The sequence below is a fragment of the Tiliqua scincoides genome, chromosome 2, assembly GCF_035046505.1.
Source record: "Tiliqua scincoides isolate rTilSci1 chromosome 2, rTilSci1.hap2, whole genome shotgun sequence".
Taxonomy (NCBI): Eukaryota; Metazoa; Chordata; class Lepidosauria; order Squamata; family Scincidae; genus Tiliqua; species Tiliqua scincoides.
The window spans coordinates 140,152,375-140,175,107 of NC_089822.1; the positions used below are offsets into that span (position 1 = coordinate 140,152,375).

A 22,733-nucleotide genomic window follows, 5' to 3' on the forward strand; every position below is an offset into this window, starting at 1 on the left:
AATACAACATCCACCAATATGCCATCCATGTTCAGTGGCTGGTTTAAGTGGCCTCTATGTGAGACTGGCAAAAAATGATATGAATTGGGGGAAGATTTCTTCAAGGAACTTTGAATGATGCTTCAGATCATTATACCAATCATTACACAACAACTCTGAACACCTCAAAACCATTAGCACCAGCCAAATATCAGGCTGACAATTTTAGTACTGAGCTGAATGTATCAAACTTGCTATGTCAGAGGAGAGAGACAGAAGATGGCAGAATCATATCCTGATCTCATGTCTTCATCCAGAACCTTGAACTGATGGGGGTATAGAATTTTAAAAAGACAGACTCCAGATCCGGAGACTGGAAATGACTTAGCAAATTTGGCAGCTAGCTATATTTACAGAGGAAATACAAAGGGGGATTTCCAAGAAATCACCACTAACTGAATAGAAAATGAAAGCAGGACAAGCCCCACCTCCTCCCCTTCCTTTCTCGCTTATAAAAATTTGTATCCTAATAAAGGAAATTGGAAGTCCTTTAGTTGTCTGCCTCTCAGTGGCCATGGCTGTTGCTGAGGCTCTTGATCCTGTTAAAAACCTGCAGGATGAATTGATTTGCTGCCTTTGTCTTGACTATTTTAAGCATCCAGTGTTGATAATACAATGTTCCCACAACTTCTGCAAAGACTGCATCTCTCGGCATTGCAAGGAGATTGGAACCAAGGCATCCTGCCCCAAGTGCAGGGGACAGTTTCATCCAAATAATTTGGTATACAATAGATCGATTGTCAACATCCTGGAAACTTTCCAGTTGATTAAGAAAACAGCAAGAACCCGGGGATGGAAGTCAGAAAAATGCCAGGAATTCTTGAACTCCTTCAAGAAAGACTATCAAGAAGCTGGTGGCTCTCAGGATCTGAAGTTCTCACCAGCTGGATTTCTTCTTCCATATAAACACAAAGTATGTATTTTCTTGATTAGGATACTATTTATACATGCATGTTTGTCACTGTATGATTGTAATGATACCTATAAATGTTAAAAAAAAAGTTGATCTTATGCATGCTAATTTAGGAACAAACTCATAAAAACATAAGAGCCTTGCTGGATCAGGCCAAGGGCCCATCTATTTCAGCTTTCTGTATCTCATACTGGCCCACCAAGTGCCTTAGGGAGCTCTCAAGGCAACAAGATACCCATATCCCATTGTCATTTCCTTGCATCCAGCATTCAGAGGCAGGCTAGCTTTGAAACCTGGAGGTTGCAAATAGTCATCATGGCTTGTAACCTGTGATGGACTTTTCCTCCATAAATCTGTCCACTGTGTGTTGGCAACCTTCAGTCTCAAAAAACTATGGTATCACGCTCTGAATGGTGGTTCTGGCACAGTGTCTAGTGTGGCTGAAAAGGCCGATTCGGGAGTGACAATCCCTTCCACACTGGGAGCAAGTGTCCCTGGTCTGTCTCCCTGGCTGTGGGCCTTCCTTCTTTGCCTCTTTGCCTCAGTCTGTTGGCAAAGTGTCTCTTCAAACTGGGAAAGGCCATGCTGCACAGTCTGCCTCCAAGTCCAATCCCCTTTTAAAGGCATCTAGGCCAGATGCCATCACCACATCCTGTGGTAGGGAGTTCTACAGATTTATTACTTGCTGGGTAAAGAAATACAGGCATGCTCTACTTAACAACTGTTTCCTTAACGACAGATCATGTATATGACAGTGGTCAAAGCACAATAAAGATGCTCTTAATGAGGCAATCGCAGCAATCGCATCTCCCATAGCCTGCATTAGAGTATCTGTTTACACAACAGAGAGGCTCTGAATGCAAAGAGGCAATGCATCTCCAGTAGTCTGTGCCGCCAGCTAGTGTCTGGCAGCAAGTGTGTTTACACAACAGAGGCAATAGATTGAACTGTATGTTCACTTAATGACCTAATCGCATAACAACAGGAATAAGAGAGCGTATCCCTGTCATTAAGTGGCGCACACCTGCATTTTCTTATGTCTGTTCCAACTCTACCGCCACTCAATTTGAGTGGATGTTCCCAGATTCTGGTGTTGTGTGAGAGGGAAAACTTGGAAGTGGTGGTGGAAGTGGGGAGCAGTTGTTTCTCAAGAAAGATGTATCAACTGGTGGAGGGAGGGATATACAAGCCATCATGCCCTTTTGGTGTCAGGACTTAGAGGTGTTTTTTTGGCTTGTAAAGCATGGGGGGAGAGAGAGAGTTTTGTTTAGAATTGTCATAGACTATACTTCTTGTATTTCATACCCACCACCCCACCACTTACAATGTTTTTATGCTCTTTACCAATGAGTATATGAACCTGCCAGCTGAGAATAACACTTCATACACATGATGAAGCTGGTTCTAGTGTAGATATTCTCAACCAGTGTTTCAGATACCACCAGTGGTACCTGAGGTGGTGTCTGGTGGTACTCACAGGACCCCTGGACCCCAGCAGCAAGACCAGGAACGCAACACAATAAAACAGGAGGCTCAGCTCAGCAGGCAGAGCTCCAAAGCATGTTTTCTGCACGATAAAGCCCTCCTGTCCACCCTGAGTCTCTTACTGGTGTTTGTCGGGTCACATCTGGCCTCCCAACCCAGAAGTAACTGGTGATGATTATGCCGCAATAAACTTGATAATCTTTAAGGTGCCACAAGATTCTTCCCTTGCTTTTGCTGCAGTAACCTAACAGGGTTGCTCTTCTGGAAACTGATGACCATGCAGTACCTCTAAAATACTGAGGTACCCCCCCCCCCATTAATGGAGACAGACTTCTCACTCAGAAAAGGTAGTCTTCCTATCACTCTCTGTTCCCCCCTCCCTTTAAAATCCAGCACTGTATAGGGGGAGGGGGATGGCTGAGGGAAAACCCACGTGTCTATGAGCCCAATCCTATGCCTGTCTATTCAGAAGTAAGTCCCATTATAGTCAGTGGGGCTTACTCCTAGGTAAGCGTGGATGGGACTGCACCCTTGGAGCCCAATCCTATGCCTGTCTACTCAGAAGTAAGTCCCATTATAGTCAGTGGGGCTTACTCCTAGGTAAGTGTGGATGGGACTGCACCCTTGGAGCCCAATCCTATGCCTGTCTACTCAGAAGTAAGTCCCATTATAGTCAGCGGGGCTTCCTCCTAGGTAAATGAAGATAGGATTGCAGCCTATAGAAGACACGGGCTGCCGTCCTATCCACGCTTACCTGGGAGTAAGCCTTACTCACTGTAATGGGACTAGGCTCTAAGCTGCGCGGCCTGGAGCCTGCTCTGCGGGCAGCGCTGCAGCCGACCCCTCGCCCGTGGGTGCACGCAGGCATCTCTCCCCGGGCTGCAGGGCCCTTTGCAGCGCCCGAGGAAGACTCCGACCTTGGAGGAGCAGAAGCCGCGCCCGGCCCAAGAGGCGGGGTCGTCCCCGGCGCTCAGCAGCAGCCGCCGCCGCCTGCCATGGCTTCAGCAGCAGCAGCAGCGACATCGCGGGCTGCGGGCGGCGAGAGGAGAGCGGTGGCCGTGTGGCTGAGGGCGGAGGACCTGCAGTGCTCCATCTGCCTGAGCCTGCTCCGCAGCCCGGCCACGCTGCTGTGCGGCCACAGCTTCTGCCTGGGCTGCATCCGCCGCTGGGCCGAGGCGAAGGCGGACGGCCGAGGGAGCGGCTGCCCCAATTGCCAGCGCGGCTTCCCCTCCAAGAGGCTGCCCGAGCGCAACGTCCTGCTGGAGGCGCTGCTGGAGCAATTCCACCGCGCGGCTTCCCACGACGGCGCCGGGCCCGCGCGAGGGGCGGCGCGCCCGCAGTTCTCCGTCCCCGGCAGCCAGCAGCCGGCTTCCCCCGAGCGGCAGGCGCAGGTGCGGGGGGGTCGGGACCAGGGGTGCTGGGACTCGCTCCTATCCTAAGGAGGGCTGCCATCCGAGCCACACTTACCAGGGAGGAAGCCCCGCTGACTCTAGTGGGGCTTGCTTCTGAGTAGACATGCAGAGCATTGGGCTCCCAGGCTGCCACCCTGTCCTCACTTACCAGGGAGTAAGCCCCATAGACTCTAATGGGTCTTGCCTTTGAATAGACATTGGGCTCTAGGTGCTGTTGGGAAGATTTTAGTTTCTTTTCACTGATGAAATGCCAAACAGTCACAGACCTTTTAAAAGGGTTTGGAGGCTTTATTTGCAATAGTTACACACAAGCCAGTTGATTCAGTTTGGATACAAATGTTCACTCTTCATTTCCCATCCCGTTTCTCAAAGAAACACACCCAGAAAATCACATTAAATAACGTGAGATAAACAAGTTACCCATGTGGCACTGTATGTCACTTCCACCTCCTTATTGGGCATATTATGACAGGTTTGGTGCATGGTCCCAGCTCTAATTAGGAGGTCATTCTGCCCTGCATTTCAAAATGTTCCTGGCCCACAACTTTGGTTACACAAGATCCTGGAATTCTCCCTTTGTGAAGGTTATGATCTACATGTTCTGCCAATCATGATCGCTTTAGGTCACTTTGACATAATGACCCTCCTATCCTGTTTTTTAAGGGGAACAGTAGTCATTCTCTTGGCTGCAATTTCAGTTATTTTTCTCAAACAAGAGAAGGTAAGTTAACCCTCTAAAATCTCTCAGTGCCTTGCAGATGTTGTACCCTCTAACTGTGTTTAGGGGGTGAAATCATATGTTATACATGCTCAGGGGTATCTTTGTAGCTTTACTCTTGAGTTTGTAGTGGAAAAGCTAAGGCAGGGGTGTCAAACATAAGGCCTGCAGGCTGGATACAGCACATGGAAGCTCTTGATCCAGCCCCCATGATAATTGGGTTCTCCCAGCACTGCCCTTTCAGCAGTGCTACTTCAGCCAAGGCTCTGGGAGGGAGAGATGGAAGGAGGCCTCAGAAGGCAAAGAATATGATAGGGGGGCAGACCTAGAGCTGGTAGAGAGGGAGACAGTGGGAAAGCCCAACAATTACCAGGAAGGTCACCAGTTCATGCTCCTGCTGAGGTGTCACTTCACAGAGCACTTCTGTTCTGCTAAGCTGTTAAATGACACCTTGGCAGAACCGGTGAAGCTGAAAGGGCAGCCAGTGTGATATTGGTCTCTCCCATATCTTGAAATCAGGATCAAGATTTGTAAATTTTTCTCTTCTGTCATTTGGAACTGAATTCCTATGCAAGAACAAAGTGCTTGTTTCTGGCCATCATCTGCTTAATGGCGTCACTTCCAGTTTAAGCCATTTCTGCCCAATGTTGCATATATGCAACAGGTAGAAATAGGTTAATGGTGTCCCTTCTGGCCCTCAGCAGGTGCCATGAATGCTGTTCGGCCTGCTGTATGAAATGAGTTTGACACCCCTGAGATAAGAGACTGGGCTATGGCCCAGGAAATCCTTGGTTCACATGACACTTCTGCTCTTGAATGATTTAAGTGACCTAAGGAAGGCCGCTGCCTCAATGCATGCCATCTGCAATATGCTGTTAATAAGTACTTTGAGCACTCTAAAGCTACGTAGAACTGGTTTCACAAGAGCCAGCTACTTTTCGGCATAGAATTTTTCAAATAAGTATGTTCCTACTAGTAGTATTTTTGTGGCTTTCCATGGTAATGGATTTGAGGGCTGAATGTTGTGTGAAACTGAGGCAAGCCCTAAGTGGGAGCTGGGACAGGCTGTTGACTTACAGAGAACTTTCATGTACCATTCATACTCTTCTGTGTGTCCCACTCTGAGATTAACTTGTGCCAGAACTCACAAAGGTTAGCTCTTTAAAGTACCAGACTTCAGGCTTCAAAAAGCCAATAATAATAGACACTAGTGACTTTGAGCATGTATCAGGTGCCTTTGCATGACAGCCAGGAGTGGCCTACCAGTTTGATCCAGTTTCAAAGGGACTTTCAGATTGAAGCCATACACTTTTTTGGTAACTGAACTAGAATGTCCAAATGATATTCTTTCTCTCCCTTCCATTACATAAATCCTTCCCTGCTTGTCTTAGCTTTTTTCTTTAATTAAACTGTTAAATCAGACAAGGTTTTCAGCTAAGATTTCTGAATTACTTGCTCTAGTCTGCTAGTTTGAAAGGTTAACTCTATTTTCACATTTTTATACCACACTTCCTCCAAGGAGCTCAGTGTAGCAGTGTACATAGTCCCTTCCCTCATTTCGACCTCACAGCAACCCTGTGATGTAGGTGAAGCTGAGAGATACTGGCTGACTCAAGGTCACCCAGGAAGCTTCATAGTATCATCCAGGTCTTGCTCCAGAACCACTACATCATCCTGGCTCTCATTACAATCTATTAGGAAATTATCTTCACTTGAGTGCCCCTTTCAGTTGTGAAATTCCCCCTTGGGGAGGAAAGCAGTTTAGGAGAAGCAATTTGGAGTAGACAAAAGGCTGGTAAGGAAAAAGTTAAACAGCTCTTCCTTGCTCAGCTTGAACTGACCTGCAGTTGCCTAAATAAAGGGGTGTCAGGAAATTAATTAGGCAACTCATGACTGAAGATAGAAAATTGTTCTATGTTTATTAAAGTAGCTCTGGGTGAGAGCCTAACCATCTGACCATGATTCTAAAATTCACACACTTCTTATAGTATAAGAAAACAAGGAGCAACAGAAAGGTATACTTGTCTATCATAATAATAAGCTAGTGGAATGTGATTCCTAAACAGTCTGTTTTTTCTTCAGACTGTTTTGTCACCAGTAAATGTCAGCACTCCTTCAGAGCTAGAAACAACAGGAAGGAAAACATGGGCCACAAGGTCCTTCTGATAATGCCTTTGGTGATCCAGAGAGAGAGCTGAGATAACCCCTCCTGCTTCTCTCAGCAATAATTCAGGGCCTTTTGTGTGCATAACTCTTATCTAGGGAGATGGTAGTTTTAGAGGCAGACAAGATTAACTCTGAGACTTGTGTTTTTTTACATTGGGAAAAGTAAAAAATATAGGGCAAATACTTTATAAAGCAGAAATCAATTTTTCTCCACCAGTGGAGAAGACTGCACAGTATCATTTAGTTCCTGTGATGACTAAGGGCCCAATCCTATCTAATTTTCCAGTGCTGGTGCAGTTTCACCAGTGAAGTGTGTGCTGCATCCTGTGGTGGAGGGGCAGTCACTGGGGCCTTCTTAAGGTATGGGAACATGTATTCCCTTACCACAGGGCTGCATTGTGGTAAGGGCCCAATCCTATCCAATTTTCCAGTGCTGGTGTTGGTGTGCCAATGGGGCATGCGCTGCTTCTTGTGTTGGGGAGGCAGTCACAGAGGCCTCCTCAAGGTAGGGGAACATTTGTTCCCCTACCTTGGGGTTGCATTATGGCTGCACCGGTGTTGGAAAGTTGGATAGAATTGGACCCTAAGCTACCTTCTTTCCCCCTATACGTCTCCCTTAATTAAAACCTCTCCATAAGGTTCAATAAGAAAGAGGCGTCGTGGTTGGAGTCTGTACACTTGTAGAAAGGCTGCATGACCAGGCAGACTTCCTTAATCTCATTTTTCCAAGAACAGTTGGTCCTAGGCAGCTCAACTGCTGAAACTGTCATGTGCCAGCTAACTGGGCATCATTGAGCCTAGGTTTCTTATGGTCAAACCTCAAGGAATGGTCAAACAAGGTTCCGGTCACGTCTGGCAGGTCTCTGTGTGTGTGGGGGTGATCTGGGGGTTTGGCATTTATAGTAGGGCAAATCCGTAGATGCCGAATCCACAGATAAAGAGGCCCCACCTATACTAATGACACACTGGGTAAAGAAATGTTTTCTTTGTTCTAATTATCCTGACACTCAATTTGAATGGATATCCCCTGGTTCTGGTGTTGTGCGAAATCTAAACAGAAGAGGGAATTTGGACAGGTACAGCTCAACATGGAAAGGTTTAAAAAGCTGTACCTGTCCAAATTCCCCACTTCTATAGAGTGGTTGAAGGTATAGGCACTCTGTCCTCTACTGTATTTGGTCACCCTGTGTGAGAGGGAAAAGAACATCCCCCTATCCACTCTATCCATTCCCTGCATAATTTAATATGTCTCAATCATGTCCTTCTCTCAGGTATCTGTTTTCTAGACTGAAGAGCCCCAAATGCTGTAGTCTTTCCTCATAAGGGATGTGCCCCAGCCTAGTAATCATTTTGGTCGCTCTCTTCTACACCTATCAAGCAGATACTGAAGTATAGTTAGGGAAAGTGAATTTTAGACACATGTTATAATTATCTCAACTTTTAAAAGTTTGCCAGTGATTGCCTACTTGTATTTTTATTGAGAATCCGCCCTTGGGTACTGCAGATATCCAAATCATTTTCCAAGCCTGCTTGTTTTGTTTTTTTTCTCCCTGTGGTATTAGTAATAGTTCACAAAGTGGTCTTCATAGCAAAGTAAATGTTTCCCTGTTCTCCAAACACTTACAAACTTAAAAAAAAGTGCTGAAAAGACACCAGTAACAGCCACCAGAAAAGATGCCATGTGGTCTTGACTTGCCCATGATTAGTTGACCTTGGTCAGTCTTGTCCCAGTTCTCCTTGACCCCGGGCTACATACTGAGAGATAGGTTTCTGGGAACTACCTGAACTTCATATAACAGAAGTGGGGGGCTTCCAAGGATAATCCCTCTTTCTTCGTGTTAGTCTCTCTCTTGTCCTCTTGGTGGTGGCAGCAGAGTGTACCAGACTCTGCCCTGGGAAAAGGAGGGAGGCACCAGCACAAGTTCCCTCATTGCTTGCAGTTCCCTACAATGAACTCTGAGTCTCACAGCTCTGACATTGCAGCTGTAGAACTTTACTGGTGAATAACTTGGGGCCCGCCTTCATAGTAAAAGGAACATTCAGTTGTTTGGGAGGCATCCAGATATGGGGGGGGCAAGGGGGATTTAGGCACCTATCTTTTCTAGCATATAGCACATAACGTGTTTCTGGGAAGATGCAGCTGCCTGTGGGGTGACATTCTGTTTCCCAATGAGTGAAACACCTGGTAGGGTAAGCAACAGTGCTGTACTTCATACTCCCTGTCCCATGTGGAGAGGAAGATGCTCCTTCTTTTCTCACTAATTCCCTACAGACAATAGAGGCTTCAGCAATGATGCATTTCCTAAAGGAAGGGGTGCCTGTCAGATAGACAAAATATTTTTTTGTGGTAGTCTGGCCATAGTCAGGTTTGGCCTACAAGTCTTTCATCATGTTAAAAGTGATGAGCCAGAGAGGTGCAGTCTGCAGGTGTTGCTCCCATTTGAAACTCATTACAGAGATCCCTGGAGTGACCCCTTAATTCATAAAGTGAGGAAAGGTCTGTCACCTTCTTGACTATGCTTGGGGTGGGGGGCTTGGAGAGACCCTAGTTAGGCTACTGGAAAGTAAAGTGGCAGTGATTTGCCTGGGAGGATCCAGAGTCTGAACAGAGTGACTGTGGAGGGTCTGACACCCCCTCATCCCAACTCACAATTCTGAAAGTAGTACAGAACGGTATGTCCTGTTTAAGCATGCCATCTCATTCTGTCATTCAAAAGTCATCACCTGGTGTCTTTTTGGGGGACCAACCAAAATCACACCCACGTTGTGAGCAGCAAGGCTTTGCAAAGCAGAGTTTAATAGCTAACCTGATGAAGAATTGTTTGTATCTGATATACCAGCCTGTGATTTTTATGTTAATTGATCATGTTTTGTGTGAGAGGCAGTTCCTTGAATGAGGCTATGGATGTTCTGTGTCTGCCAATTTGGAAGTACTTTCAGTTGAAATTATTAGAGTTACCAAGTAAATGTGCTTAAAACTGAATAAAGTCTTCTACGCTTCTCTTTTTCTTCTTTCCTGTAGGATGTGGTGAAACTAAGTGAAGTCTCCAAAGAAACTGAATTGGCCTTAGAGACATTGGCTAGGTGGACGAAGGAGAGCATTAGAGTGAAGGTTGGTCTTTCAATGTGTTGGTATGTAATCCATGTGGTTTTCCCACTCTTCTGGAACATAGGAAGGGCTTGTTAGACTGCTCTTTTGTCTGGAATGTTAATTTGAACTTCTATCACTTGCTCTTCATGTCAGGATGCAGGGGAATTGCATTTTCTATTACCTGAGCAGTTACTTGGTCTCGCTAGGACACTTTCCCCACCAACTTGCATTTCCAACACTTACTTCACTCACAACCCACTTTCCAAGAGAGCCATTTTACACATTCAGTAGAATCAGGCAGTACAGTTATACTTGGACTGTACCACCTTAATCTTTAGGTGAGAAGCTGCAAGTTTGAACATTTCCTCATGTGAAAAATCTCCCTTATAGAAAATTAGCATGTCAGGGCCCAAAGGTTCTGAAAATTTCAATCCTTTTGACATATTTTTTTTCCCTATGTACATGTAATATTTTGTAAGGGGATAAATTCAAACATGTAGATCCCCTGCTTGAGGTAGCATAGTCCTTTACCGCTTGGTGGTCAAGTAGAAATAAATTGGCACCAAGAAAGTGAAGTTGGGGAATAAACAACCCCTCCTTTCAAACAGGGGAACTCTCAGTGCCTAATGGTATTTGTGGCAACTGTTGCAGCTAGGAGAAACAATTCTTAGTTTTAAATAGACAGAAACTCCTTTAGGAGATAAGAATTCCTGACAATTGAATGGGGTGTGTGGGCCCTTCTCGAGCTCCAAAGCACATGAACAATTGTGCAGGTGATGCTGGGAAAAATAAAGAAATGGAAATTATATATCTTGTATGTCCAAATCAGTCCCTAATCAGCTTCTCTTTTCTGCATTTCAGGATTATGTATCTCTGAGCAAAAGTTCAGTTATAGAAAATTTCAGTTTTCTGAAGAAGTACATTAATGACCAAGAAGAGACAGTTCTGAAGGTTATTGATGAAGGGTATAAATCAGCTCAACAAAAAATAGATGCAATTAATGAGCAACTCAGGGCAAGAATTGAAAGACTTTTGGACTTGCAAAATAACTCCAAAGAACTGTTGCAGGTAAAATGAGACAGACTGACTAATGCACACTTTCGAGTAAGTGTGCATAAGGTGTGCATACTTGAAATTAAGACATGTTGAACACATTATGACTTGTTCTGAGTCAGACAGTGCAATCTGGAGTGCTGCCCCTGCTGCAGCATTCTGGAGAAGCAAAAAAGACGCTCCTTACCATGTTTCTTGTGCAGTTTTCTCAGAAGTGGAAAACTTCGGGTTTTAAATTAAAGTTGCCAGGTGAACAAAGGAGTTCCTTCATTCACTTGGTCCCTGTAAATAAAACCAAAAGTCCCACCCTTCTGGGTTTGAGAAAACTGTGTTAAGTGCATAAGGAGGCAGATGATCGACTTCTCACTTCAGTGTGCAGGAAGTTGATCAGTGGAGCTTGCACCTGCAGTGGTTGGAGGGGGGTGGTGTCAGCCAAGTCAGGGTGAAGGCAGCCTAAATCTGCCATCTTCTCACCTCTCCCATGATCTGCTACTGACATAAGCTGTGATAGTGGCTTCGTCATTGGACCTGCAGTATTTCAGGTGCACAAACATAAGCTTGGGTTACATGTCTTTGGGACTTGTGCAGTGCAAAATACAAACTTAACACCTAACCTTAACACCTACCTTAACACCTACCTCAGGCTTACTTCCCAGTCCTGAAGATATAACCTAGGAGTAAATCCAAGTGATTTCTGTGGAATGCCCATGCAGTTCCTACAATCCAGAAATGCCCTATGTTTTTTGTTCAGGATTTTCCCTCTGCTTTTGCTGATGCACTTTGGAGTACAAACCCATAAAGCAGAATTTTAAATCTCCTTTCTTTCCATCTGCCCTCTGCCCAGAGTATAATGTGTTGTGTAGACTTGAGGATGACATTCTGTGAGAGCAGTGAATGTTACATCCTGAATTTGAACCATCTCCGAAACTGTGGAATCATCAAAAATTGTTGATGAAATTGTTGCTAGATGCTTGTTCATTCTTTCTGTCATTTTGTTAGACTACCTCATCAGATCAGGAAGTTTATGTCAGTTCTCCTGTTGCAATGAATGAAGTTACTGTTGATATTCAGAAGATTAGTAGCATCTTACATGCTGTAGAAGAGCTCAAAAACGTGCTGGAAAAGTCAGTGCTGGAGACGTGTTTGGGGCAGCTGCTACAAGGTGAGTGGGATGGATTTGCATGGATTCCTTGGTAGTGAAAAATATGTTCTCATTCCAAGATGACTCAGCAATCCAAGTAACGCCCATTGAATTCAATAAGACTTACTTTTGAATAAGCACACTTAAGATTGCACTGAGAGTCCAGTTAGGTATTAAAGTAAAATGGGGTCTGAGTTGTTTGTTCCTGCTGCCAAGAGGAACACGAATTTGCTTATTTAGATTAGACCCACAACCCCCAATCATATGACACTTACTCAGACGTAACTTCCACTGTTTTCAGTGGGACGCACTCCCACTTAAATATGCATAGGATTGCAGCCCCAGTCTAGCATTCTGTCACAACAAGAGTGGTCAGCTGAATACTCTCTGGAAGCCAACCAAAAGAGCATAATAGAATTCACCAGGATACTTCTTAAATTTGGTTATGGTTCCCCCTATTTGTTATTCTCTAAAATTTCACCTATAGATACTGTTATTGAATTCTACTGTCAGTTTTACAGTGGGAACAATTGTATACTACAGTATTATTGTCATGTACCTCATGCATTAATATATGTTCTTAAAGAATGTGTGTGCACATGTATGTGCTTACACAACCACCTTTTAGGGTGCTTGCTATCATTCTCTGTAACTTACTTAACAGCCTTCTCCATCTTTTTTGTCCTTTTCCTCCTTTGCCAGTGTTATATGCAACTCTGTTTCTAGTGTCAATGAATGTGAGTTGGGCAGAAGTTGTAGCATACAACTAAATGCTCTTACCTGGAAGTAAACCCCACTGAAATGAGCAGCATTCACTTGACACAAGTAAATGTGTAACAAGCAAGCCAATATTTTCTGATAGTGCTAATATTTTTCCTAGAATTGCCTTTATTATGTTATAGTAATAGGGAATTAACACAGAAAATACTAAAGAGAGGATAAAGAGAGCCATTTACAAGGCTAGTTTTTATTGTTAGAAAATGTTACATTACACTTGTTGCATCATCATTAAAAGACATTTGTATTGAAATTCTGGTGATAGTTAAATTAAAATTTAATTGGGTTATATTGGTGATTATTAATCAATAAACTCTTTAATTGGTTGGTAGCACTACCCTTTACTCTAAAGCAGTGATCTTCAACCTTTTTCGTGAAATGACCCCACAAACAAACAAACAAAATATGAGACTGGGGACCCACTGCTGATCCTGCTCCCTGCCAGGACTGAATCCACCCACCCCCATCCTGTTTCCCTCTACCTCTTGTGTCTTCACAACAACCCTGTAAGGTAGCAGCCTGAGTAGGGCTGGCCTTAAGAGCTGCTGGGCAAGACAACAAGAAGAGGCTTGCAGGATTATATCAAGGACTCAGTTTTGATAAGACAGTTCCATTCCTGGATTGGATCCAAGCCCTCTCTCACACAGGCTGTGAAAGGTTCCTGTGACCCCCTCTCCCTGCAGTGAGACTTCACGACCCCATTGGGATCCCAACCCACAGGCTGATGAACACTGCTCTAAAGTGCTGGCACTTCCCTGATATCTGACTGTTTTTAAGCATATAAGTAATTATAAGTAGAAGTGGTGGTGGTGGTGGTGGTGAAGATCATGGTACTTGTCTTTTATATCACATTTTGGAATGTTCACAGTGCAATGCATACACTCTCTCAGTAATCCTTACAAATCAGCACCTGGAAGACTCAGGACCAAAACTGGTCACATAAGGAGCACCTATTACCCTATCCCCAGGATATCCCAAGTGAAGAGGCAAGTGAAATGTATGGAAGAATGCTGCTATAGCAGTAGAATTTCTTAGTGTTGCCCCTTGGGGTTGATGAATTACAGCCATATTATCCTCCAACAGTTCCTCACAAGAGGCTTTTCTATAAAACCAGCTGCTGACCAGGACTTTACAGCCTCCAAAAGGTCAATAGTATTACCTCCATGTCACAGACTGAGAACAGCTTGCTAAGGCTAGTTAATGCATTCATAATGAATTGGAATTTGAACTGGGGACTGTCTCAGTGTGGAGACTGAGAACCCATCACCCTTTATTAAAGCCCTACTCTATGTTCAGATTGAGCTGGAGGAAGGGCTTGAGGTAGAACCTAAATTAATCTCTGGTGGCAACTTTTCTACCCCTAGGCTGGGATGCAGCCACAACAGCTGAGTCAGGGTGTTGGGCAGCACCTTGGTTTCCCTTTGAGGAACCTGAGAGTACAGAAGATGCATGATGAATAAAATGTGCGCCTATATTCCCCTCACCACTCTGTGTTTCGCCTCATCCTCTACAGGTGTACATAATTCATATGAAAGCAAATAATTTTGCTGCTACTTTATAATTTTCTCAGATCTGAATTGAAACCAGTAACAGCAACAACATACCATGTGCTGTCCAGACAAGCTTCCAGTCTCTATGATTAACCTGAGTGAGTTTCTCTTTGCTGTAGAGCCTTCTCCAGGAACAAGCAAGATCGATGAAACAGAAATGGACGTGGCACTGGACAAAGGCATCTCCTCCAGTAATTCCGGTAAGCACTGTGTTTACTGCACTGCCTTCCTTCTCAGTCTTGTTTTCATCCCCTTGCACATTAATCGTACAGGTTGGGGTGTACTCACAAAACTGTTTCGGAGCCCATTCAGGCCCTGTGTTTTGGGCCCCATTAGGAAAGTTTTGATTCATTTGTATCTTTTTTTTTAACTTGGAAATTTTTTTTGCTTCTTTGCTATTGCTTGTGATGTGCAGGCACCTGTGGGTGATATCTCAAATACCTTTTATTTCTTTACCCTGACTATTCTGGAATGATCCTACAACCCAGGCACTTATGGGTATTCACAGGTGCTTGTTAGGAGGCAAGTGCTGCAGTTGCTAATGGATATGAAAACAAAGTATGGTGTTTTTTTCCTGATTGGAAAAAAACCCTTGAAATGGGTAACAAGCTGAGCTCCAAAAGTGAGCCCTGTAACTCCTGTTCGTACTTCTTCATGCCCTGTTGGACAGCAGGGAAGTGTTTTGGGGCAGGGGGAGAATGGGGGGAGGCGGGGAGGGGCAGTTCAGGCCCGGGAAGGGACAGGGATGCAGCAGAGGCTGCCGCCATATCCTATCCCCCCTCCCGCACCTGAAGACCCTACACAGGACCACCCAGTTCTGCACCAGCCATTGAGCTGGTCCAGATCCAAGTAGATCAGTTGAGGCTGCCAGGGCTCAACACAAGGCAAAGGAACAACTAAGGGGACTTCTGGCTGCCTTGCTGGCCCTGCGGGCTGCAGCGGTGGGTATTTCAGTGCCGCTGTACCATAGCATGGGTACAGTGCGTACACAGCAACTGTGAGCTACTGGCAGCATCGCTTGTCTCTATATTTTATTTTAAGGATCTCTTTCTTCCTTTCAACTGAATAAAATAAATGTCTCCTTGTTATTTCTTGATCAGCATGGAATCAAGATTCACTTCAGGAAACTGGCAGCTGTTCTTCAGCAGTAGCATCTACCAGAAACAATGGAGTGCCAATTGTTTCAAGACAGTTTTCTCAGTGTAAGTGTATAAATCAGTGCACAGTAACATTCAGCAGTGTGGACAAGAGATTTCTTATTCATCCTTCAAATAAGGCTTTAGTAAGCTGGTGTTTGTTAGTTTTCCCTGTCTCATGTGGAGTATAGACTGGCACAAAATGATTTCACAGCCCTAGAGCAACCCTAAGAACCTATATGACTGTGAGTGAAATGACGCATTAGGTGCAACACAGGACTGCTGCCAGAAATAGCACTCCCCTATGGATTCATCCCCAGATCATGTAGAACTATCTATTCCATGCTAGGATGTCATGTACTGTTCTCAATGTCTGCCTCACATGATTGGTAGGGATAGGGAAATGCACACCACGGTGATGGCACGATACTAAGTGATCTTGCAAGTTGTGAAACAGAGGGAGATGACACGAGGAAACATGGCACCACTGTGTCCCGCTGAACATGTTGTGCCATGCTGTGACTTGCTTGTGTTGTGATTACAGACAAGTGCATTATTATCACCTAAAATCAGCCGTACGGAATGGAAGTGTCACCTTTTCTTATTTCCCATGCACTTTAAAGGCATGGTATGTGGGTGTACTTGGCGCCTCCTGACTTGGACACGCTTAGTGGATAAAATTTTTTTACCATATCTTGAGACTGTTTATATTTGCTCAGCTGAACCTCTAAGGCCCAAATCCTAACCCAATTTTCGGCACTGGCATAGCGGAGCCAATGGGGCATGTGCTGCATCCTGCAGTTTGGTGGCACTCACGGAGTTCTCCTCAAAGTAAAGGAATGTTTGTTCCCTTACTTCGGAGCTGCATTGCCCTTACGTCGGTGCTGGAAAGTGGGTTAGGACTGCGGCCTAAGTCATTTATAGTTGATCGTAGTTGGCTGAAAAGTAACAAATGAATTCTTTGACTAAGGAAGCAATTACTATTTGTCATCTTCTTTAAAAACATGAAGGTTTTGAACAGCTTATCAGATGAAAGCCTGTGCAGTGGATCTGATGAGGAAGACCTAGATTTGAATCCTCACTTGGCCATGAAGTGACCTTGGTCAATTGCACTCATGATCCTGACCCATGTGCTGCATAGACCAGGACCACAGAATGCAACTCCCCCCCCCCGAGAATGCTACCACTCCCTCCACTGTCATGTCTGGAGGGGCCTCTGGAAGGCCTAAAAGCCCATTTCGGGTTTTCAGGCAAAAACCAGAAGTGACATTTTAGGCCCTTAGAAAGCCTTTGGAGAACCGGTGAGGCCCTCTCCTATCCTCCAAAGACCTTCTAAGGGTCTAAAATGTCATGTCTGGTTTTTGCCTGAAAACTGAAGTGGGGTTTTAGGCCTTCTGGAGGCCTCAGAAGGCCTTCAACAGGTAGGAAGAGGCCTCGCATGGGCTTCCCTGCCCTCCAAAGGCTTCAGTACAGGTCCTATGTACAGGGTAGCACAGGGGAGTGGATGGCAGTGCTGCCCCCTCACCTGCGCTATCATCTCTGAAAAGTTGGATAGGATTGGGCTCTAAGCTAGCTTGTGGATTTTTTTGGATAAAGTGGAATATGTTGAGTATACTACTAGAAGAAGGACGGTACAAATGATGTATACTGTGTGAATATGCATATGCCTAAGTAAATAAACAGAAGGTGTGTTATTCGAGTTAGGATTTTCTGGCTTAAATTTTTAGTTTGAATGTTACAAATGCAATGGTGCCTCTTAATCCACAAGGGTTCTGTTCTGGAACACCCCACGGATAGCTAAAACTGCAGTTAGGGGTGAGCTGTGCTCCTCCCACTCTGGAGGGGATTCTAAGCCCCACTGAGGCCATGGACAGCCGCCTGCTGTCTTGTTGGATCTCAGAATGACCGTTTTCGACCAAGAAATGTCATTTCTGGTTTTTGGCTGCAAATGGCCATTCTGAGACCTGCCAAGGCTGCAGGCAGACATCTGTGGCCTCAGTGGAATTCAAAAGCCCCTCCAGAGATGAGGGGCCTGCCCGTATCCACAGACATGTGAATTTGCGGATATGGGTTCTGCAGATACAGTCCCCCCCCCCCCAATCCTCTTGATTTAATACCCTTGGATCAGAACACTTTTTCATTTTGTTTCATTCAGGGGCGTCCAATGTGACCTTTGATCACAAGAGAATCCATCGCATGCTTAAACTCTCAGAGGATAAAAAGAGGGTGACTGTGTCTCTTACTTCCTGTGATTATGGTGATTCCACCAAGAGATTCCGCACCAGCCAGGTGATGGGCTCGCCAGGTTTTTCTGAAGGATGCCATTATTGGGAAGCAAGTACTAAAGACTGTATTGCCTGGGCCATTGGTGTTGCTGATGGGAAAATTGGCAGAGATGACCAGCTAGGGAGAACTGAGCTATCCTGGTGCATAGAATGGTCAAATAAACGGCTTTCAGCCTGGCACAACAATCAAGAAATTCAAATTGAAGAAGAGAAACCTCTGCAGGTTGGAGTTTTCCTGGACATTCCAAGAAATACCTTATCATTTTACTCTCTCACTGTTACAGAAACTTTCTTACATCAGTTTAAAATCAATGTAGTAAATCCTGTTTACCCTGCCTTTTGGATCTATGGTGGCCGCGAAGGTGGATTCTTAACTATCAATTATATCTAGAGGAATTAACCATACACTCCAGTTTTTTATTTTATTTTCATGCCAGTTGAAATAGACAAGGCCAGTTCAGATTACTAGGAACCCAGTATTGCTCTGCATTGGACTCCGCCTGTTGCCTCTCCAATAACACATTGAGTGCTAACACTGTCACCAATACTGAGCATTCATAGGTCAGTCTGGCTGGGTGGGCTCTATGGTCAGCATATTTCCCTGCCAGTGCTTGACCTGGCTGATCTCTGACACCATTCCTGCTCATCACTCCAACCCAAAAGAATCCTGGGAACTATAGTTTTGTTAGGGTACTTCTCCATTAGAGTGTAGTCAGTGGCATAGCTAATGATCGTGTAGCCTGATGCCAAGCTCAGAATGATGCCCCTGAAGTAATGTCACAACCAGAAGTGACATCAAGTCCGGGCTTTTAAAAATGAAAATTGGGGGGAAACCTGCCTCCTCCCCACTGCAGCTCACCACCCACTTGCTCTGCCACCTCCTCCTAGTCAGTGGCATAGCTAAGGCATCTATCTGCTACCTGGGGGTCAAAGAAAATTTGTAGACCCCTCCAAGACAAAATCAAATTTAATTAGGTAAATAAAAGTGTGCCTCTCATTGGTTTGAGACACTGTGCTGGGGTGAAGAGGGACAATTATTCTTCCCCTGCTAAATATAAGAAGAGTACCACTTGAAGAATTGCATCTTTACCCAGTTAGCGGGGATAACTGTATTATGATATGTGAAAATCAGAGCTGATTCATATTAATACCTTATTTGTTCCATGCTGTATCATAATAACGTGTCATTGCAACACATCAATAACATAACATGTCATTAGCTCTCAGAACAGTCAGTCACATAGGTCAGTTTTGAGTTAAGAAATCCACTTTTTGTTCCATAAGGCAGTTGTGTTTTCATTATCTGGTTAATTGTCCATAACTTTTGATAGAATACAGATATTCCAATGTGGTTTGTTTCATTGCATTCTGCATTAAATTAACTTTCCAGTGATATATAACATGATGGTATTATTCATACATACCAAGATTTTCACTATTTTGGTCACCAGTGTCAAGCCCAGCTTGTTGCCCCCCTAAAGCTTGATGCCCGGTGCAACTGCTACCCCCTGCACCCCCTTAGCTATGCCACTGAGGGCACAATCCTAACCCCATATGTCATAGCGGTGCCAATGGGACATGTGCTGCATCCTCAAAGTAAGGGAATGTTTGTTCCCTTACCTCAGAGCTGCATTGCCCTTATGTCAGTGCTGGAAAGCACTGACATAAGGAGTTAGGATTGCACCCTGAGTGTAGTAATCCTTTCTGGCCCACTGAACTACTGTCTCCCCAAAGAGAGGGATTGGCTATTAAACCAGTTTCTCTAAAGCAGATATGCCTAGTTTCTGTAGTCACTGGGTGGAAATTACAGGCTAAAAAATGTATGCTCGCAAAGGGCATCAGGTTTGGAATGCATAAGGTCTTCTCTGAATGTAATGCATAGCCTATTAGTGCTTTTAGAACTAATTTTACCCTCAGGTCTGTGGCTATTGCATTGCTTGCTTAGTGGATTTTCTCCAGTCACATAGTGCCAAATATATAGGATATGAAATTCTTGGAACTGGAGAATATCTGGTTGCCCTGGATTTAAAACAGATTTATTTATTTGAAGAATTTATGTCCTGCCTTTCTTGCACACTCAAGGGCACTCAAGGCAGCTCTGATCAGACAACCAGTTCCACTGTTCCAAACTCATAAGAGGGAATTTCCAGGTAAATGAGGTGAAGGCTTTCATGTCATGAAGTAAAGAGGTCCTTTTTTCAGCATGGCCAGAAAACCAAGACATTATATAAAATTATCATTACTATTTATATCAGTTGGGGATTAGATACTTTATTGACCCCAGATTTTATTGTATGAAGTTGCCCAGGCAGTGCAGAAAGGACATAGGGATCTCTGCCATTGGGTATGTGAAATAGGCTCTGAAGTTTCTCAGGAAAAAAATTAATAAATCCTAAAGCAACTTTGCACAATACTGTCAGAAAATGCTATATGCAAGAGTATTTCAATATGGAAAATTTAGTAAACTTACATTATATGCTTAGCAAAGGAAATAAATATTTTGTATGTCATTTTTTATGTTTTAAGTTTTTAGAATAACCATTTTTCTGATTCTGCATTTTTTCAAGAGTAATGTAAGAAATGAAAAAATTCACAAATATGACTGAAAATATCAGTGTTGACCTCCTTTGCAGTCCTGTATATTCCCCATAATGTATGCAGAAGGCTAATAAGAAATTCGAAGGTTTCAGAAGAGTTTGGAAGGGATGACAGAGTCTTAAATGCCAATCAGGAGGGTTACTCCATTCATATGTGGTTTGTATTGTGTTTTATTTACACAACTGATATTACACTTGGGGGATGTGAGGGTAGAGGCTGCAAGGGTAAATGGAATGCCAGGTACAGGGGAGTGGCAGCAAGTATCTTGTCTTCTCCCTGAGGCATCTGGTGAGCTGCTGTGAGATACAGGAAGTTGGACTAGATGGGCTTGGGCTGGATCCAGCAGGGCTCTTCTTATGTTCTTATGATATTCTGCTTTTTGTATCTCAAGAAACCTCAAAGCAGCTCACCGAGTTATTAGGGAAAGATCTTTTGATATTGAATGCTAGGTGTTGCTTAGTAGAGCAAACACGATGTGCTCCCTATTGTTTTTCTGCCTACCTATCAGCTTCCCAGTGATGGCAGCCTATCTACACCAACTATGCAAACCACAGGCTAGGAGAGCCTTTATGCTAGCATGGCGCAATGCCATCCCTTCAGCCTTGTTGACAGGTTGGTACAATGGAATACCTAGATCAGAGAGACTCTGCCCGGAAGATTGAAACATGTGGTAATGCTTGAACATGTGATGTTATCCTGCCATCTGTATCAAGTCCCATGCCAGAAATTTCTTGCCTCTGTGCTTGCGAACCTCGGGATGGGCTGATGCAGCCATTTTCTGTGCCGTTCTATCAATAGAGGAGAGTGAGAATCTCGAAAATATAGCTTCTTTTGTCCTTGCTATGTTGAGAAATAGGCTCAAATTATAATTCTTCTGAATGACTTGCAGCTGAGTAGCCTACAAATGTTTATATGCCTGATCCAACTATCTATAACTGTATGATTCCTAAAGCTGCTGAATGTTTCTGTCCTTGTATGTATTACTGGTTAGGATTGTTATTGTTTTTATGCCAATAAAAGTTCCATATAAGCGAACAAAACACTTTCCATATACATGTACAGGTAGTGTGTTCTGAATGGCAGTAGAAACACACTGTAGGATAGACCGATTTTGTACAGCCTTCAAATGCTACTTTTTTTTGTTTTGAATGGCCATGGATATGTCACCTGTAATAATCCCCAAGTCAGGCCGTGGTTCCCTAGTAGGGCTACAATCCTATACATTGTATAGGGCGGTAGTTTTTTGGTAAGGAGTGTGTGGCTCCCCTGGCTGGTTTCTACAGCTCCCTAGGGCACCATGGCTCACTGATGTGGAACCTCTGGAAGGGGGGGGGGAATATATAAACTGCGGTCAGAGGATTGGGGGGCTGAAGAGGAGCAGTTCATGACTTTTGTTCTGTAAAGCATAAAAACAGTGATAATTCACAACACTGTAACAGGTAGATAAAGATTTGTTTAAGAAATTTATATCCTACCTTAGCAAATGCCCAAGGCGGCTTACAGAGCTTTATAATAAAGTACAAAACATTACAACAGGTAAAAACATCAAAGCATTAAACATTAATTTTTAAGTATTGAAACGTAAATCAAAATGGAGCAAAATCTAACAAATATCATTGGGCCAGTGGGGAACAACAAATTAGAGAACAAAAAAATAAAAGTGAAATAAATGGCTCACAGCACAATCCCGTGCATGTCTACTCAGAAGTAAGCTCCATTATAGTCAATGGGGCTTACTCCCAGGTAAGTGTGCATGGGGTTGCAGCCTTAGTCCTGCAGGGTGTTGCAAGACTTTTTGTCTGTGGTGGAGGAGCAAGAGGCCTGTCCCACAAGTTTATTCCTCCCTAAATCAAGAATCACATAACCTAAAAACATCTCCCACCATCCATTCATCTCACTGGCACTTAAAGGGGAACTGGTTGCATTGCAGGCTATGCCTGCACTGTATAGTAGAGATGCACTGAGAGCCTCCAGGGCTTTCACCATAGAGATAGGACGTGCCTAGATCGGCGTCCTGAGCGAGGGCTGTGCTCGCCTCATAGACTTCGGGTTCGTCTAGAGTGAAGTACTCCGTGCACACTTCCGAGATCCATCAGCTGAAAATGACTCCGTACGATCAATGATATTGCACACGAAATGAAGACGCGAGTTAGACTTTATTTTCTTAGAGACAACACAATTTATCTGCCCAAACACCGTAAAATTTGATGAAAGAGTTTAAATGAAAACTCGGAATGCCCTTGCCCGACGCGGAGATAACTTCCTCTCGCGATTTCGTACCTCTGCGAACAGCCTAAGGCCCAATGGTTGTCCTTTCGGTGCCGCCTCGGAAGTGCTGGGTCGCTCTGGTGCTTCCCCGTCTCTATGGT

General features: G+C 44.2%; 1 protein-coding gene across 2 annotated transcripts; it reads left to right on the forward strand.

Moving 5' to 3' along the window:
- Positions 1-533: 533 nt before the first annotated feature.
- RNF135 (ring finger protein 135) lies at positions 534-21,390 on the forward strand. 2 transcript variants are annotated; one of them, XM_066617464.1, is made up of 7 exons: positions 534-952; positions 9,756-9,845; positions 10,686-10,892; positions 11,877-12,039; positions 14,465-14,545; positions 15,446-15,547; positions 17,637-21,390. In XM_066617464.1, the coding sequence occupies exons 1-7, from the start codon at positions 554-556 to the stop codon at positions 18,155-18,157; spliced, it is 1,563 nt and encodes a 520-aa protein (XP_066473561.1). In that variant the 5' UTR covers positions 534-553; the 3' UTR covers positions 18,158-21,390. The 2 variants fall into 2 exon arrangements, with proteins under 2 accessions (XP_066473561.1, XP_066473562.1); XM_066617465.1 differs by lacking the exon at positions 534-952 and adding an exon at positions 3,414-3,828.
- The last annotated feature ends 1,343 nt before the right edge of the window (positions 21,391-22,733 follow it).